General features: G+C 37.5%; 2 protein-coding genes across 7 annotated transcripts in view; one reads left to right on the top strand and one right to left on the bottom strand.

The window, feature by feature from the left end:
* Positions 1-1187: 1187 nt before the first annotated feature.
* On the bottom strand, positions 1188-5994 carry LOC125109868 (uncharacterized). The gene is made up of 3 exons (XM_047746968.1): positions 5945-5994; positions 4186-4827; positions 1188-1254 (listed from the first exon to the last, which is right to left on the bottom strand). The coding sequence occupies exons 1-3, from the start codon at positions 5992-5994 to the stop codon at positions 1188-1190; spliced, it is 759 nt and encodes a 252-aa protein (XP_047602924.1).
* The window catches only part of TASP1 (taspase 1), a 312933-nt gene continuing 297583 nt past the window's right edge, over positions 4191-19540 (top strand). For 5 of the 6 annotated variants that reach the window (XR_007130010.1, XM_047745119.1, XM_047745116.1 and 2 more), the window contains exons 1-4: positions 4191-4241; positions 12214-12432; positions 15908-15975; positions 18512-18580. Coding sequence is in view for 4 of the 6 variants with exons in the window: in XM_047745119.1 (XP_047601075.1) it covers positions 12288-12432; positions 15908-15975; positions 18512-18580 (282 nt within the window). In the remaining 2 variants the exon portion in view is untranslated. Of the gene's footprint in view, positions 4242-12213; positions 12433-15907; positions 15976-18511; positions 18581-19540 lie in introns of those variants that run through there. The other variant, XM_047745120.1, reaches the window with a different exon arrangement.

The following is a 19540-nucleotide window of genomic DNA, read 5'->3' on the forward strand; positions in this document are numbered from 1 at the left end:
ACAATGTTGTCCAAGAAATGGAAGGGAGCCTCTCTGTGCATTTTTTCATTAAATTAAATTAACTAATTCATTAATTAATTTACTTATTTATAATTTTTTATTTGAGTATAGTTGACACACAATGTTATATTTGTTTCAGATGTACAACATAGTGACTTCTCTATGCATTTGAAAAATCCAAACATCTTTTCTTCTATTTCTGCCCGTTCCATTTAGTATCGCTGTGTAAAAAAACCACTCCACATTCAATGACATTAAAAAAAAACACCATTTTATTATGCTTATAGAGTCTATGGGTCAGGAATTCATGCAGGGCACCCTGGGGATGGTTTGTATCTGCTCCCCAAAGCCGGGGTTGAACTTTTTGGTCCTATGTAACAAGGGATCCTTTTCTCTGACTTTCAACAACATCTTCCTCAGTTTCCTTTGTGTCCTTGGTGCACCTTCCTCAAGGACTCTTAGATTTCTGATACTCTCCTTTAGGATCCCCTCCTACCCTTGCTGCTTCACGTAGTCTCAAAGTCAATGCCACATGTTTTTACTCTTGTTATGTTCTTTTGTTATGTTTTTTTTTTTTTATGGTGTTTATCCACTTCCAGGTAACACCTGTTCCAATTACTGCTGTCATGTAATAAATGCTTACTCTTACTATTACTATGTAATAAGCTTTCCCTTCTACCCCTAGAAGTTACTGGAAGAAAAATAAAGAAGAAGAAGAAAAAAAAAACCCAGGTTACCCATGGTGGGAGAGTGCAAAAGACAGAGAAGAGAGATGACTAGTTAGTGAGGATAAGGTGGGCAAACTGGAGGCAGTTGAGTTGTCCAGAACCATGAGGTTATCCTCCTAGGTACTGCTAACCTTTCTTAGACTTTCAGTGTCAGGACCCTGGCATGATACCCTCAATATAAGAGCCAGTGAACTTTGCTGGAGCCTGTGATCAAGTACTACTAGTAGTGTAAACCTTGTGATGTAAAACAAAAGCCATTTTATTATATTACTATGATCAAGATTTGGAAAGGGCAAGTAAGTGGAGATGGCTTGCTTCTGCTTATGATTGCTAAGCTGGGAAGACATAAATGTTGAAAGTTAATCCACGGCTGAGGACTGGAATCTTCTGAAGGCCCATTCAATTACTTGTCTGGCAGTTGGTGCTGGCTGCAGCTCGGACCTTATCTGGAGTCATTGGTCACAGCTTCCACACATGGTTTTCCCATGTGGCTGCTTGAGCTTCTGCAGAGCATGGTGGCTGGGATCTAAAAGTAAGTATTGCAAGAGAGAATCATAAAGAACTGCACTGCTTTGGCAAACTTCCTCAGAAGTCACCTGGTTTGGTTTCTGCTATAGTCACAAGTTGGCTCAGATTCAAGGGTAGGGAACATAGACTTGCCTCTAGATAGGAGAAGTATCAAAGTCTCAACATTCAAAGGGGCAAGTGAGGTGGATAGTATTATGTTGCAGCCATTTCAGAAGAAAGATCTGCTGCACTTTCTTATACCAAAAACAGTAAGATGACCTATTACAAACATAGAACGTGATTACTGGTGATATGTCAAATACTTTCACCATAAAAAGTAAATAACATAGATATCAGAGGATTAGAGACTAAGTCTGTGGAAATAAAGACAACTCTGTAAACCTCTCGTGAGAATCTTAGGCTCAGAACTTGGGATCCCTAAAGTCAACTTCTATTTCTTCTTGAATAATTCTTCTGGAATTCTCTTCTTCTGCCTGCATTGTATCCTTTATAAATAATTTGGTTTATGGTAAAGTTACTCAGTTTGGGCTTATCTGAAAATATCCTCATTACATTCTCATTCCTGAATGCTTGTTTAGCTGGGTAAACAATTCTAGGTTGACATGTCTTCAGTACTTTGGACATTTTTCAGCAATTCAAAAATATTATTTTCATCTTCTATTTTCAATTGTTAAACCGCAACATCTCTTTTCAGTCTAATCATTTCTTTGTAGGTATTTTGTCCCTGGTTGCTTTTAAGATGTTTTTGTCTTTGATCTTCTGAAATTTCAGCATAATGTGTCTAGGTTTGGATTTATTTATCCCCCTTGAGACTCATGAGTTTCCTGAATCTGAGAGTTTCTGTTTTTCATCAATCTGGATAATTCATATTTATTATCTCTTAAAATACTGCCTCTTCCTTGTTTGTTTTTTTATGTTCTTGGAATTCTAATGTTATGTATATTAGACATTCTAGCCCTACTAGTCTATCTTCTACATCTATTATATTCTCATCCATACTTTCCATATCTTTGTCTCTCTGATCCTCATCCTGGGTAATTTCTTTATATCTACCTTCCAATTTGCTTAATTTTTTTCTCAGGTTGTGTCTAGGTAATGTTTAGCCCATCTACTGTGGATTCTTTTTTTAATAAACAATTTTGTATTTCTAGATCTTTTATTTATTTAACTTTCAATTCTATCAGATTTTTGGGGGGGAGTATTTTCTTAATCTTTGCTTGGTTTTCTATTCCCTCACTTATTTTTTACAAACATTTAAGAACTATTTACTTTATATTCTTTATCTTATGACTACAAAACCAGAAGCCTGAGATCAATGTTCACTTTCTCCTGTTTCTGTTCTTACTAAGGGTGTGTGTGTGTGTGTGTGTGTGTATTTCTGTTTGTTACCTTATGGGCTTAAAAACCCAAACCTTAGCCTCCTGCTATATGTAAGTGCTCTTAGTAGAGATGAGCCTTCAGCACTGGCACCCTACTCTGGATTCTCCATTGTTTCTCTTTTTCTTTTTTTTTTGGTCTCCGTTTTTTGGTCTCTTTTAGCTGAGTACAACAATATTTGCTATATTTTATCCAGCATTTTTAAGTGTTCTGTAGTTATTGATATAAATAAAATAAAAACGATTTCATCCCTAACTTAATCCAATCTTATTTCTGTTAGTAGCTTCATTTATATTCTGGTACATAACCTTTTAACCATTTTCCACATATACTGTCTATGTATGTATATGTAAATATACATAAAAATAAACAGACATGCATACATAAATGGGATGTAAGATATTTTAGATTTTTAAATCATGTCTTTGATAGCTTTTCAGCTGAGTACTTAAAAAATGGTTGCATCTTCATATAGTTTGCATTTTTATAACTGAATTAACTGGTCCATATTGATAGAAATTCACAAACCCATTTTTTCTTTTCTCCTACATGAACTATGTTTCAATAAATCTTGAGCAGTGCCAAGCTTGTAGAAATTATTTGATAAATACTTTTTGCATGAATAGATGTATGTATCTTGGTGCACATATGGGAATATTGTAGGTAGACTCTTGAAAGTAGATATTCTGGGTCAAAGGGTAAGCACATTTAAAATTGCAGTAGATGACTATCAAACTGTCACCCCCAAATTTGTGCAAGTCTTTATTGCACCAGCAATGAACAAGAGTGATTGTTTTCTCAATCCTCACCAACACGATATAGTATCAGTCCTAAAATATTATATAATCAGAAGAGGATTGCTATTTTTATCTGCAATTAAAATAATCGCCCCCCCCCCCCAGGTGGAACATCTTTTCATAAATTGTACCTCTAGTAAGGGCCCAGGTCACGTTAAGCTTCTGATCTGGGGACCATACTTAGAGCTACTACTTTCAATCTCTGCTTTCTAAAACAGGTTTAAAGGTGGTTATTTGTTAAAGGACCCACGTTAATAGTTATAAGGAAACATTAAATGGATTACTTTGTTACTGGTCTTGCTCTTAGAAGCGAGACGGTAAAAGAAAGGCCACCCACACTTTGATTCTCCCCAGGGCAGGGCAGGCCCCCACCTCCCACATAGAATCCTGGCATAACTCCACTTTTCCCTACTGTAACAGGGAGGCTGCAAGGACTGAAAAAATTTAAGCTCTGAAGTGACATCTCAATAAATCATGGCTACTTTAACTTCATTTCCTATCACATCGCTGGTCTGCCAACCACTTGGATCAGAAGCGGGGACTGGCTCATTAAGAGTCTGGGTTAAAAGAGACTGGCAGCGGCGCCTGCGCAGCTCAGAATGAGGCTCCAGGTGAAGTGTGCGTGGAACTTCACCCGCCAGGTGCAGTGTTAGGAAGCAGTGGGCAGAGTCTGAGCCCCGCGTGGGCGTTTGCTTCCGGCCACGTGCTACGCGCATACCCAATGGGAAAGCTTGATGTCAGCCCCGCTTCCTCACCCTGGCAACGGGCGGGTGACTACTTCCGGTGCTGTGAGGGCTCGGGGCTGACGCTGGTGAGTGTCTCTCTTTCTCACGCTGTCCGCGCCGCTGCCGCCGCTGCGGCGCTGCCTCTGTCCAGGCCCGCGCGCTCGCTGGGACATCCTCTTCGGGGCCGGGAGGGGGCGGCGCGCAGGATGCCCACTGCCTGGGGCGGTGCTGAAGGAGCGGATCCGGGACGTCCCTCGACCCTTCGGTCGCGCGTGGCGCCCGTGCCGGTCCCTTCTCAGCCTTGGCTCTAGCCTGGCAGTCTTATTCCTTCTCCGGGGAAGGAACTGTCTGTGTGCGGGCAGTCCTCGCTGTTCTTCACTAACTTTGCACTCGCGGGCTGCGGGGTTCTCCGAGTCAGAGGCTCGCAGAGACCCGAGGGTGTGCGCGCTAGTCCTGCGTGGCGGGTTGGGGCCGGGGCAGCCCCGCGGTGTTAGAGCGGCCTGGTTAGAGTCTCTCAGGACATTAGCATTTACTGGTCCGGAGGCGGAGGAGGCAAGGACCGAGAAGATGGAGAAGGAGCAGCTGGAGAGGAGGGTGGAAAACAGGAGCTGGAGGTGCCCTGGAAATAGAGGGCATCGTGTTTCCGGAAGGAGAGAGTAACTTGACTCGCCCCTGTAGGGGAGGGGAAATGAAAGGTATTTTCGGGACCATGTGACTGAGATCGTTGAACACTAAGCTAAGGAATTTTTATACACTCGGGAGTTTAGTAATTTCCTTTTTGGTTTGTTTAAATAAAACTCCCCCCATTTGTAAAAAGCAGTGCGTGCTTATTAATGAATATCTGGAAAATGCAGGAATAATTAAAAAGCGATCACCTACAGTTTCACCAACCCAGCATTTTGATCCCCCTCTATTTTTTTATAACATTTTTTTCTTTTTTATAACATTTTTTAACCTGTTTATGATCATAGCTTGTGTTAGATATGATTATAACCAGAAAGTATAATTGTTGTACATTGCGTCCATTGCCTAGATCGATCTTTTATTAAGATACAATTCACATACCATAAACCCACCCTTTTAAATTGTAAATTTTAGTAGTTTTTACAATATTCATAAAGTTGTGCACCTATTACCACTATCTCATTCCAGAACATTTTCATCATCTCCAAAAGGAACTCTACCCATTACATTCACTTCCCTTTTGCTCCCCCAGTCCCTGGCAACCACTAATTAGATTCTCCCGTCTCCTTGCTCCTCCCGTCCCTAGCAGCCACTAATCTACTTCTGTGTCTGTAGATTTTCCTATTCGGAACATTTCTGGTAAATGGAATTACAGAACGTGTGGCCTTTTGTATCTGCCTTTTTAGATTTAGCATAATGTTTTAAAGGTTCATCCATGTTGTGTTTTTTATCAATACTCCATTCCTTTTTATGGCTGAATAATATTCCATTATACACACACACACACACACACACACACACCCCACATTTTGTTTATCCATCATTAGTTAATGGACAGTTGAGTTGCTTCCTCTTTTTGACTATTGTGAATAATTCTGTAAAGATCCATGTACAGGTTTTTGTGTGGATATATGTTTACATTTCTCTTAGATATATATCTAGGAGTGGAATTGCTGGGTCATATGTTAACTCTGTTTAGCTTTTTGAGGAACTGCCAGATGTTTCTGAAAGTGGTCTGCACTAGCAGGATATGAGAGTTCTGATTTCTCCATATCCTTGTTAAAACTTAATATTTGTCTTTGAGGTATACCTATGATATTGGTACCTCACTGTGGCTTTGATGTCCATTTCCCGAAGGATGGTAATGTTGAGCATCTTTTCCTATGCTTATGAGCCCTTTGTGTTATCTTTGGAGAAATGTCTGTCCAATTCCTATGCTCACTTTTATATTGAATTTTAAAAAATTTTGAAGTTGTATGAGTTTTTTTTTAATAGAAGAGGTTTTTTTAAAAATTTTATTCATTTATTTGAGAGAGAGTGAGAGAGGGACACAAGCAGAGGGAGTGGGGAGGGAGAAGCAGGCTTCCTGCTGAGCAGAGTGTCCAACGCAGTCCTGGGATCATGTCCTGAGCCAAAGGCAGGTGCTTAATGACTGAGCCATCCAGGTGCCCCAAACATTTAAACTTTTGGTGAATTCTAATTTATCTATATTTTCTTTGGTTGGTTGTGCCTTTGGTGTCATGTCTAAAACCATGGCCAAATACAAGATTTTGAAGATTTACTACTGTTTCTTCTCCTAAGAGTTTTACAGTTTTAGTTCTTGCACTTAGTTCTTGGTCTATGTGGATCAAGGAATAGGTAGGTAGCATAGGTAGGAATCCAGGTTCATTCCTTGTATGTGCCTATCTGGTTTTTCCAGCACCATTTTTTGAAAAGACTATCCTTTCCCTATTTAAATTTTTTTAAAGGGGGCAGAGGGAAAGGGAGAGAGAGTCTTAAACAGGCTCCACACCCAGCGTAGATCCCGACGTGCATTTCCATCTTATGACTCCGAGATCATAACCTGAGCCAAAATCAAGAGTCAGATGCTGAACTGACGGAGCCACCCTGGCGCCCCATCCTTTCCTTATTTAATGGTCTTGGCACCCTTGTTGAAAACCATTTGAACCATAAATAATATAGGTTATCATTTTTTTAACCATTTCTCTATGTTGGACATTTGGGTCACTTCCAGATTTTTTTTTTTTAAATTATCCTGTGTTAAACACAGCATAACGGGCATAAAGCCTTTTCTGTTTTTGAAGTTATTTTGGTAGAAAGTGTTCTCAGAAGTGAAATTACTGGGTCAAAGATGAAATGAGTGTGTTTTGGAGCTCATTGAATGAGGCATTAAACCTTCAATGTCAAGATGTTAAGAGCAGCAGAATGCTTCTTTATTAATCAGTTGCTATTGCTTAAGGGCTGGATTTCTATAAAAGCCTTTTGCTTGTAAGATGGATGGATTCCCTGACTTATTCTTTCGACTGCTTCTAAGAGACTAAGTAAATCTAGAGGGAAAAATTCAACACTGGGGCAAACAGGACATGTCATAGTTTTTTAAATGGTATAAAGAGAAAAAAAGTGTCATCACATGCAGTAGGAAAATAAAAGTCTTTGAGAGAACTGGGGTCAAGATTTAGACCTTAAAATCAGTGCCTTGAAAGTCCCTGGAGCAAAAATGTTTTATTCTGAGTTTTTCTTCTGACCTTGATAATCAGGTTAATTTGGGTTCATCTTAGTTTCAGAGATGGCTAATTTAAATATTTTTAGTAGATAGTACCTGGTTAAAAAAAAAAAATCAAATGCAAAAGGCTATTAGGAGAAAATCAAGTTTCCTTTTCATTTTGCCCTTCAGTCTCCCAGTTCTCCTTGGAGGTATCCATGGTAGTATTGTTACTTATGTTTTAATAGACTAGTTTATACATAGAGTATCTCTGGAAAGGTAGTTTATACAAAATTATACATTTTAAGGCTTTTGATACTTCCTGATAAATTCCTTTTCAAAATGGTTACTTACCTCAGTTTATGGTGGCAGTACAGTGCTAGTTAGGAAGATTCCATTTTTATTTCTATTTCTCTGATTATTCTTTCCTTAATATTCGATATCCCATATGTTTCCTCTTGTGTATATTGTCTGCTTATGTCTTTTGGCATGCCGTTCATTTTGACTGGAGTTGTCCTTTATGAGATTTATTTTGGCAGCCTTTTGTAGTTGGTTGTTTTCCTATAGTCTGGATTTGGGGAGAAAGGTTAAAGTGCTTTTGTAACATTTATGCTAAGAGGTATGTGAGCTGAACAAAGGTGGAGGCAGTAGGGGAAAGGAGGTTAAATGCTTGAGGGAGAAATTTGGAAGATTTGGAAAGTGGGTGCAGTCCAGGATGACTTCAAGGTAAGTTAGAAAAGGATTAGTGCTATTAAAAATAAGGAGTGATGTGGAAATAACTAGATTTCTGTGGAAAAATGAGATTGTTTTGGGTAGGTTAAGAGTGAAGAGGATCCAGGTTGAACTAAGCTATCCAGGAGACTTGTGGCTAGAGCTCAAGAAGCAGAAGATAAAGAGTTACAAATAATCTGATTTACTGAGAGGATTCTTTTGAAAGGTTGGCAGTGGATGAAATTGCTGAAGGAGACATTTGAGAATAGACCTGTGGACAGGGAGTCATGTAAGAGGACAAGCTTGGGAAGGGTCAGGGGGGACATGAACAGCTAGGATGGTAGATTGGCATGCTTGCCAAGAAGAGCAGGGGATGTAGAGAACAAAGGTTGCAAGCATGAGAGTAAGAAAAGGTCATTAGGTTTGGTAACTTGGAAAAGATACCCTTTTGGGAAAAGATATAGTTTATGGGAATAAGGAAACTTGTTTTTCCCAAACAACTTTATTTATTTATTTATTTATTTATTGGTTTTAAAATTTATTTTTAAATTATTTTTATTAACATATAATATATTATTTGCCCCAGGGGTAGAGGCCTGTGAATCATCAAGATTACACATTTCACAGCACTCACCATAGCACATATCCTCCCCAATGTCCATCACCCAGCCACCCTATCACTACCCCCTAACCCCCAGCAACCCTCAATTTGTTTTGTGAGATTAAGAGTCTCTTATGGTTTGTCTCCCTCTGGATCCCATCTTGTTTCATTTTTTCTTCCCTACCCACCCCCCAACTTGTCCCGCCTCTCAATCCAAACAGCTTTATTAAGATAGAATTCATTTATCATATAATTTATGCACTTTTAAAGTGTACAACTCAGTGGTATTTAGTATATTCAGAATTGTGCAACCATCACCACAATCAATTTTAGAATATTTTTATTGCCACCAAAAGAAAGCCTGCCCACATTAGCAGTCACTCTCCAATTCCCCTTTAGCTTCCCAGGCCAAGGCAACAATTAATCTACATCTGTCTTTTTAGATTTGCATACTCTGAACATTTCACATAAATGGAAACATGCAGTATGTGGCCTTTTATGTCTGACTTCTTTCGCTGTTTTCAGGGTTCATTCATGCCATAGTATGTATCAGTACTTAGTTATTTTTTTATGGCTAGTTAATGTTCCATTGTATGAATGTACCACATTTTGTCTAACCATTATCAGTTCATGGACATTTGAGTTGTTAGCACTTTTTCACTATTAGGAATAATTCTGCCATAAATATCCATGTACAGTTTTTTTGTGGACGTGTTTTCTTTCTCTTTGGTCTATACCTGTGAGTGAAATTACTGGGTCATATGCTAACTTTTTGTTTACTTTTTGTTGCGACTATTGCAGAGGATGGACAAGTTGTCAGTGTTTTAGAAACAATAAAATGAATTTTAATATCATCACTAGTGGGAAATTGCAAAATGTCCATTTTCAAGCATATTCAGAAATAAAGGCATTATAAAAAATGAGCTGTACAGTTGTTTTCTGTTGTGTAAAAACTGTAACATGCTTATACATTTCATTTCACTGGAAATTTTGTGTGTTGAATGTTACCTCAAAGCTTAGCTGAAATGTTAGGCATTTTTCTTGCAGATCAGTATGTTGATGTAAATATGCTTCATCAATTTCAAATAATGATTTGTAATAATGAAATGAATACAAATGTGATAAAAAATAATCCCAGGGATATTCGATGTTAATCTACAATAATGATTTATTTTTTACTTCTTAGTCTGAACTCTAGAGATCAAATACTATAATTTTTTTAAAAATTTGAATTACCTGTAATTTGCATGGCCTCAGAAGTTCAAGATCCAGAAAAACAAAACAAAACAAAAACTTTTGGGACCAGTATTGTTGGTTGGCCATGTTTTTATCCATTCCCGCCCTAGGTGGGATGCATGTTGAGAACCCTCAGCATATGGTATTTGCCCTCTTAGTGAAGTTTTCAGGTGAGGTCTCATAGGCTTGCTCTATTTTGGAACTTGGGATTTAGCTAGTTATTTCATGTTTCCATAAATAAATAAATGAATAAAAAAAGTGGTTTTTTTTGGAAAGTCGTATGTTCAGATTTTTCAATATTGAAAGGTATAAACTCTGAACAATAAAATTTCCATTCCACCTTTGTCCATCCATCATTCAAATCTTCTTTGGGTGACCACTATTATACTATATTTTGGGGCATATTTTTCCAGATTTGTGCTTTGCATATATACTTAGCTGTATTATTTTTTTCTCCCCTCCCTTAAAATATGGCATTGCATATATTTCTGTGCTGTGCCTTTTTTACTTACCAAAACTATAAGATTAGTCAATCTGTATTATTTATCAAGAATATTGTCATTTTTTTTTCCAGTGGCTGCATTTATTTTAACCACTTACATCAAGACATATTGTTGGTTCATATCTTTCAAAGTGCATTTGTAATTTTGATTGATTTTGCCAGAATGCTCTTGCTGAGTTTTGTCATCTTATGCTGCCACTAGCAGTTGTGTGAGAATTCTTGTTTCTCAATAGCCTCAAAACCTGGTATCATTTTGATGTTGGTCATCCCAAGTTAAAATGGCATTTGGGTGTAGTTTTATTTTGTATCTCTCTTTTGAGTGAGATTTAGCATCTTTTGATTTGTTTACATGAATTAAACAAAAGCTAATGTTAGAGTAGAAGTTGCTTCCTTTCTAATTGAAATGCCATATTGCAGAGCTTCTCAGACCATCTCTGGTGTAAAAGAACAGCTTTAAAAATTTTTCAATCCATTGTTGACTATTTTTTACAAAATGCAAAAGAACCAAATCTAAAACCAAAAAAAAAAGCCAAGCCCCAAACAAAACTGAAATATGAAACTGTGAATGAAAGATAAAAATAATGGAATTATTATGCAGCCATCAAAATTTGAACTCTTACCATTTGCAATGATGTGGATGGAATTAGAGGGTATTATGCTAAGCAAAATAAGTGAGTCAAAGAAAATTATTATATGATCTCACTGATATGTGGAATTTAAGAAGCAAGGCAGAGGATCATAGGGGAAGAGAGGAAAAAATGAAACAAGAGAAATTGAGAGAGGGAGACAAACCATAAGAGACTCTTAATCTTAGGAAACAAACAATGTTGCTGGAGGGGTGGAGGTGTGTGGGATGGGATAAAGGAGTGATAGACACTGGGAAGGGTTTGTATTGTAATGAGCACTGGGTATTAAGTAAGACTGATGAATCACAGACCTGTACTCCTGAAACAAATAATATGTTATGTTAATTAATTGACTGTAAATAGAAAAGAATAAAAAATATAAAAATAAAAACTCAATTTTATTATATTTAATAGATAATATTGCTTCAAAAAATAAACAAAAAGGAAAAAAATATAAAAAGTGTACACATTGTTGAAAATGTGTATATAAACCAATTAATATATGAATAAAATAAGTCTCTTGCAGACTGGTAGCAAACCCTGATCTGCAGACCACACTTTGAGTAACACAATTTTTTTGGATTAGGCAACTAAGTCACTTTTTATGCTCCTATTTATGTTTTATATTGGCAAAGAAAGACTTATACCCCTCCCTACTTCTCAGTTTAGAATAGGGTATAGATTTTATCTAACATTGTGAAACTAGGTGTCTTATTGTGGTAATCATTTCACAGTATGTGTGTGTGTCAAATTGTTTTGTATACCTTAAAATTATATAATTTTATATGTTATGTCATAGTAAAGCTGGGGAAGAAAAAGTTGGCTGTAATAATAGACTTTATATCGAGGCTTGGTGGTGTTAATCAGCATCACTAGTGACTCTAGAATGTCCCAGAGATTATTAACATTTGGATCGAAGGAAGTAGAAAGTGATATTTAAGTTATTTTGAGGTTCCCTTCAATGTAAATACAATGAAAGATAAAATTCCTCTGGACTTCATATGAAGTCTTTTTACAACAGTTCTTTTGTTTATATGATTTTAAGTAAGTATTGTCTGTGGACAGATTTAAATCCTAACTTTTTCATATTCTTTGTATTACCTAGTTAAGTAACTTTAAAATTAGGTTTTTTGGAATATTATCTTTATACAAATTTGTGTAAGTTATGTGTATTTTAGTGAAGAAATGTATACCATCTTTGCCTGTTTTTCTTTAGGGTAATTCCTCTCCTGCAATTACTTTTGGATGGAAATATGCACTTTTCCCAATAGAAGATGGTAATCTCAGAGAATGACCATGGAGAAGGGGATGAGTTCTGGAGAAGGGGTGCCTTCCAGATCATCTCAGATTTCGACTGTTAAAATAACAGTCAAAGAGTTGGAAACAAAGCAGTCCCATAAGGAGAAGCGAGGGGGCTTTGTGTTGGTACATGCAGGTAAGCTCTAAGTGGGTGAGTTGGAAGGTGAAAATAAAGTTGATTTTTTCCCCCCTTGTCTTGAAGTATCCTGAACTGAATTTCACATCTGTAGGAGGCAAACTGCCAGAGAGGAGTTGGAACCAAAGGGATTGACTGCAATATAGGTCTCTCCTGCTTCCTGCTTGGAAGATCTTATAATGATAGCTCTTCCTATGTTTTCTTCACTTCTCTACCCCATTATTTACTTTTACCCCATATAATAGATATAATTAGGTAGAATTAAAATCAGGCAAAGTAATTTCTTAAACTCTGGTTTGTGTTTTTAAAAATGATGCTGCTGAAAAATTTTATTGACCCCATATCTGACTATGGCTATTTATTTAAAAAAGATTTTATGTATTCATTTTAAGAGAGAGACAGAGCACTCAAGTGGGGGAAGAGCAGAAGAGGAGGTGAGGGGGGAAGACAGAATCTCAAGCAGACTCCATGCTGAGCAGGAGCCCAGTGCAGTGCTCTATCCCATGACCCTGAGGTCATGACCACATCTGAAGTCAAGAGTTGGATACTTAATTGACTGAGCCACCCAGGCGCCCCAGCTATAGCCATTTTAGAGTATAATAGTACACAGTCATAGAGCTAATTTGCCTTTTTCATGTTATAAGTGAGGAAGAGAGATTAAGTAGCTTCAGCCACACGGCTAGGTTGTGCTACGGCCAGGTTGAGACCTGTAAGTGGGCCTTAAAGTCCCAGTGTAGTACTTTTGACAATACAGAGGACCTGGAGGACAGATGCAGTGAAGTTCAACCCCTGGGTCCCCAATCACTTGAAGACTTTGGGTTTCCGGGGTGCCTTGGTGGCTCAGTGGGTTAAGCCTCTGCCTTCGGCTCAGGTCATGATCTCAGGCTCCTGGGATCGAGCCCCGCATCAGGCTCTGTGCTCAGCGGGGAGCCTGCTTCCCCCTCTCTCTCTGCCTGTCTCTCTGTCTACTTGTGATCTCTCTCTCTGTCAAATAAATAAATAAAAATCTTTAAAAAAAGGGGGGGGTGTTCGGGTTTCAGAGTAGTGTATCTCTGCTCAGGTCTGCCCAGCAGACTTCTTTTTTTTTTTTTTCTTAAGTCTTTTTTTTTTTTTTTTTGCTTGCATTTACTTACAATTCATGACTTCTGTGAAGAGAGAAGGAATGGCTAGATCTCCTTTTAACTTTCCTCAGATAGTCAGGCAGGGTGGAATCAAGATTAACTTTGATATGGGGTAAAGAGTAGAATTGTTTCTTCTTGTCAAACTGGTGTCATGCCTGGTCATTAAGCTTTGTCTATATATGGACTAGATGACTTTGGAAGTCTTACTAAACCTATTCCAGGAGAATCAAAAAACCCAGGTTCAGTTTGCTTTTCTTTCAAAAGATTTTACAAAGAAATGAGGTACATTTTAGAAATAACCCAGTTAGAAGTAGACTTTGGAAGCAGAACCCTGCCTTCTACTATACCATGCTGGTGCATCTTTCATGGTACCCAGTGAGTTATTGCATTCAGGATGAGTATGTGACAAATGTACAAGAAAGGTTTGAAATTTGTAACATGCAGCAACATAGAGCTTTTGATAAGTTGGACAGCATTGCTTTCTATGACTCTCATGGTGGTATCCCTCTTCTTTCAGACACTCACTAACTGGGAATGGCTCCTAGATGAAGTTGGTGCTGGGGGCCAGCAGTAATAGGAGGAAATCTGGGTTATGGCAGGAAAATACATGGATTAAGGTCACCCTCTCCTAAGTTATTAGAAGGTCAGATAGACTGATTATGCAGAAGTATGTCTTACACATTTAAGGTACAAAATTTTAGTTTCTCATCCACTATAGAGATTTTAATGATTTTTTTTTCTTAAACTAGGGGAGACTTGCCCAAATGTCAGTCATTTGAGTCTAAGATTTCTTGACTTTTCCTAGATCTATATACTACTTATACTATTTACCTCATATTTAAAAGCTGAACACTTAACTTAAAACTTGAAAGATGAAACTTACCTTTACTTAAATGAAATGTCAGTATCACTTGCATGAGGAGAAAATAACTTTAAACACAGTGCAAGCAAACAGTGTGATTAAATTTAGCTGAATCCTGTCATATCTCTGTGGCTTAGATCCTGAGGCTATCTTCCCTTTGTTAGATAGAGAAATTACAAAGTGCTAACCAGATATGAAAGATGTACTATGGCCGTGCTGAGACTTTTCCCTTATTCAAAACGAAGCATTTATATGTTAAATCCTATTAAAACTGTCAACCATCCCCTAAAGTTACCTACTTAATAGTAGTGTCCCATGATTTGGGAAATACTGCTGAAAGATTGGGGCCCCCAGATCTAAGATGACAGACATGTTAGAAGACCATGAAGAGAGGTCTGTTAAATATTGGTGCAGGCTCTCTGAGGTTTCAGAGTTCTCCTGAGAAATAGGATTAGAATAAGGGGTTCCTGTTGGTTTGGCATTTTTTCTGTTCTCCTGGGTCCCTGACTGATACATTCACGAGCCATTTCTTTCTCTGGTCTGAGGAAAGGTGGGGTAAGTTTAGGTCTGAGTCTGTAGACCCACTTGAGGAGCCTTAAGGCTTAGAAACGCAGTTCTTAACCTTCCTTCTGTTGGACCCCTGTGGGACCTTGGGGTTTAGGTGAGGGGGGAGATTCAGAGCTTTGTTAAAGAACTTTGTTTAGAAGCCTAACAACCATCAAGAGACTTTAAGGGCCCTTTAAGGGCTCTTGGTTTCTTTCTTATTTAGAGGATTCTCAAATCCCTAACTAAGCAAGTATTAAAACTCTTAGGGAAACAAATTTCAGAGTGAGTCTCTTGAGGCAGTTGTTGGGTGTTTAAGAGATGGGGACCACCGGGATTTCTAATAGGCTGACTGAAATATGCTCCCACCGAGGTTTCAGAGACACGGTGAGCTATATTCCCACAGTGAGAGGACAGAGAAAGTGTGCATGGGAATGGTGGTATTTGGTGGTTGTGGAGAGGTGGGAGGTAATACTCCTCAACCTCAAATGTTATTTAGACACTACCTAGTTTTTCAAAGTTACTCTTAAGAATTCAGAATTCTGAACAGTAATTTGCCAAATGGCAGGTACTTTCTAAAGGTCAACAGAAAGGAACTTGAAGGAACTCTGTCCCTGACACCTCCTAGGTTATCAACCCCAGACCAAAAAAATCTCCTGGCTTTGGAGAAAGGTTTTTGAAAGAAAATGGTCTTGGTGGAGGCTGTTTGGGAATATGAGCTATTTCTAGTACCTCTGGCAGGAAAATAGCCTTTGAAAAAGGAGGTAAGACATGGCATTAAAAAGGCTTATGTGCAGAAGGAATCTATTAGAGTTTGAAAACTCCATGTATGTAGGACAATAGCTTTATTTCACCAGGAGAGCATCAGTTTGTATGAACTATTTATATAAGTAAAATCTCTAATATTTTAATGATAACTAACAACTGGTTGTTTTTTTCCCCACTACAGGTGCGGGTTATCATTCTGAATCCAAAGCCAAGGAATATAAACATGTATGCAAACGAGCTTGTCAGAAGGTATGAATGAACAGAGTGTGTCTGATGGAAACATTTCAGTTTTGGCTGGCAAGCAGCCTTTTTTTTTTTTTTTTTCTTTTAAAAGATTTTATTTATTTATTTGACAGAGAGAGAGAGATCACAAGTAGGCAGAGAGGCAGGCAGAGAGAGAGGGAGAAGTTGGCTCCCTGCTGAGCAGAGAACCCAATGTGGGGTTTCATCTCAAGACCCTGAGATCATGACCTGAAAGTAGAGGCATAACCCACTGAGCCACCCAGGCGCCCCTACCAACAAACAGCTTTACCTTGAAATTCAAAATGTTAAGGTTTGACTTCTAAGATGGTCTTTAGTTTTGACCATGAACTTATTTTGCTCATATTTGTGGGATGTCTTTTTTGTTTTGTTTTGTGTTTTTTATTCTCCAAATGATACTTAGATCTCTCCCTTCATTTCCCTGCTTAAGTCTGTATTTTTGGAATTGTGGGCACATAATTATATATCTTTTAATCTTGCAAAGGCATTGAGCTCCATTGAAGGAGTAGGCAAAACAGTTCAAAGACAGCTGATGTGTCTTTCTGTGAAGAGAAGAAAATAAATAATAAAAAATTAAAATGGATGCTTTTCTTAGGGAGATTATCCTGTGCTTTTTCCTTCTGTTTTTCATTATGTAGTTTGTATCATAGCAAATTCATTGTCATTCCTGAGTTTAGCTTTGCTCTTGTTCTCAGTTGTGCTTTTTTTCTCTTTGGCTTTGAGGTTTTGCTAAATTGTTGAATACTTAATGTGGAGGCAGGAGTGGATTCAGAAGAAATATTGTTTGTTTTTATTTTGATCTTGACTATATACTCTTATTGGCAAAGCTTCCATTACTTTTTATGCAAATATAACGTTAGTGGCTAGTATATCGAGTAAATATGGGTCTCTTCCAGCTCTTTTCATTTATAATTAAATACCATTTGAAAGAAAGATTATGCTTTATTAGAGATCCAAGCTTTTTCTTACGAATGAAATCACATAAATAAATAAGAATATTTTGTTATGGGGATTTTATTGTTTTTCTGAAATTTATAATAAAGCTAAAAGTTCTCTAAACTATTTCATATTTTTGAATCTTAATTTTCAAAGTTTAAGATGTTTACATCATCTGAAAAAAGTAAGTTTTATATAACTACAGTCTTAGAATCCTAATACATTTGGAATGAATACTCAGCCTCCTCAATTTACGCAGTGAATGAACTTCTTAAAAGTTTAATGAGGAATATAACTCTTAGCTTTTGAGCATTTTCTCTGTTGACTAAATTGGAGCTTTAATAGTCCATTTAGAGATCAGTTTTCCTTCTTTCTCTTTCCTTTATACTCCAGAAGTAAGGTGATTTTGTGGGCCTTTACTCTCTATAGTTTATATTACAAAAGAGGATGATTTTTTTAATCTCAATATATTATACAGTAATCTTCCCTTATCCAAGGAGGATAATGTTTCAAGACCCTCAGTGGATGCCTGAAACTGCATATGTACTGAACCCTATATGTACTTTTCCTATATATACATACCTTTGATAAAGTCTACTTTATAAATTAGGCACATAAGAGATTAGCAACAGTAATAATAAAATAGAACAGTTATACTGTGTGTATAAAGGTTGTGTGAATGTGGTTTCTTTCTCTGTGAAAAAAACTAACTATACAGTACTCACCTCTTCTTCTTGGGATGATGTGAGATGATAAAATGCCTCCATGATGGGATGAAGTGAGTGAATGACTTAGGAATTGGGGCATAGTGCTAGGCTACTCTTAACCTGATATTAAGGTCAGAAAGAGGATCATTTCCTTCTGGACCGCAGTTGACTGGGTGTAAATGAAATGGGATAAGTGGGAACCACTGTAGGACCAAAAACGTTTTGTCACATGTATGTGTCCATCTAAAGATTCTGAAGTATTTCTGTGACTGAGAGTCACTGTTTTTTTATAGTTAGGGGTGTGGAGTGTAGTAGCAGTGGGAGATGTTATTAGCTTAGTCTGATATTCAATTATGTATATAAAATATGAATTATGAGGTATTTATTTATTTTTTCTTTTTCCAAATAGTTATTTAAATTCCAGTTAACATACAGTGCAGTATTAGTTTCAGGTGTAGAATTTAGTGATTCATCACTTACATACAGCAGCTGGTGCTTACCACAACAAGCATCCTCCTTTGAATTATCAGGATATTTAAACCAAACTAAATTGACATAATGTCTGTGGCTGTTTTTGAATTGCCATGTGATGAATGAAGCCCATTCATTTACTAAATCGCCTGCACTTTGCATTTAGTGGCTAAATTTTTATTCATTGTCTTAATTTGAGTGATAAGTGAACTGTATCGTGAATTATCTTGAATATAAGCCCATGCTTGTTGTAAATCTAAATAGGTTATGTCTTGAAGTATGGAATGGAACTAGTGATCAATTTTTATTAACTCTAAATGTCTGCTACACCTCTTTAAGGTTTTGGATAGTTTCTGGTGTTTGGGGAGTTGTGGTTTTACAATGAATAATCTCCCCCCTTGGTTTCATAGGCAATTGAAAAGCTACAGGCTGGTGCTCTTGCGACAGATGCAGTGACTGCGGCTCTGGTGGAACTCGAGGTATTTCTTTTCTGTGTTTTATTTAAAATATTTGTGAGTTTATGTTCATTATGTTGAGTTGTTCAAGTTGTTCAAATGTTGAGTTAGTTAACCATCAGTTATATGACTAGTGTTTCCCAACTGTATTAATAAAGTTATGAAGAAACCTGTGACAGAGTGTTAGGTTTTGTTTTCACTGGGAACATCTCCCCATCCTTTTTTGTGAGCTTCATGAATACCAAATTGATTGGTGTTTAGATACTTAAATTTTCTTGTTATGTTCAGTAGGAAGATTCCTGAAGTTAATTCCCCTTCCCCAAAAGTAATACACGTTTTCTTGTTTAGGAAACAAAAAAATTATGGCTGTTTAGAAGTTTCTAAAGTAGGAGGGGAAGTTTTCTCATAAACCTAACTGTTAGATTTGTATCCTGAAGCCACGCTGTATGAAGTGTGTCTTGTCCAGTGTGATTGTTAAGTTGGTTTCCGGTTAACTGAAGACATGGAGAAATTCGGTGGGGAGGCTTTCAAGGTCACTATACTTGTGTACTGGATAGGGAGGGACTGGTACTTTGAGGATGAATTTGTCCTGGAGATATTGAGGCCTTCAGAAGACTGCCTTTGTTGCTCAGACTTAAAGAAGATAGATTGTGTCAGTCTGTATAGAGGATTATTGTGAACAAATAGTTTTCTAGTTGAGAAGACTGCTTGGGAAATCAAGATATGAAAATAAAACAGTGATGAGTTTGAGATAAGAGGTAGATGGAGTGGGTCTTCCCAAGTTGACTGGATTGTGGCCCTTTTGTTTAGGTTCTCATATTAGAGCACCTACCCAGTCATGCCAGGCCTTTCTTTTCTCTGTGAAAATGGCCCAGGAGCTTATGAGATGTCCTGGCCATGTTTTCTATATATTCCCCTGCTTAGTTGTGGAGCTACACTTTTGATCATGCTTTGTAGATTTTAATCTCTCCTGTTAATGCCTTC

This window comes from Lutra lutra, chromosome 9 (genome assembly GCF_902655055.1).
Source record: "Lutra lutra chromosome 9, mLutLut1.2, whole genome shotgun sequence".
Lineage (NCBI taxonomy): Eukaryota > Metazoa > Chordata > Mammalia > Carnivora > Mustelidae > Lutra > Lutra lutra.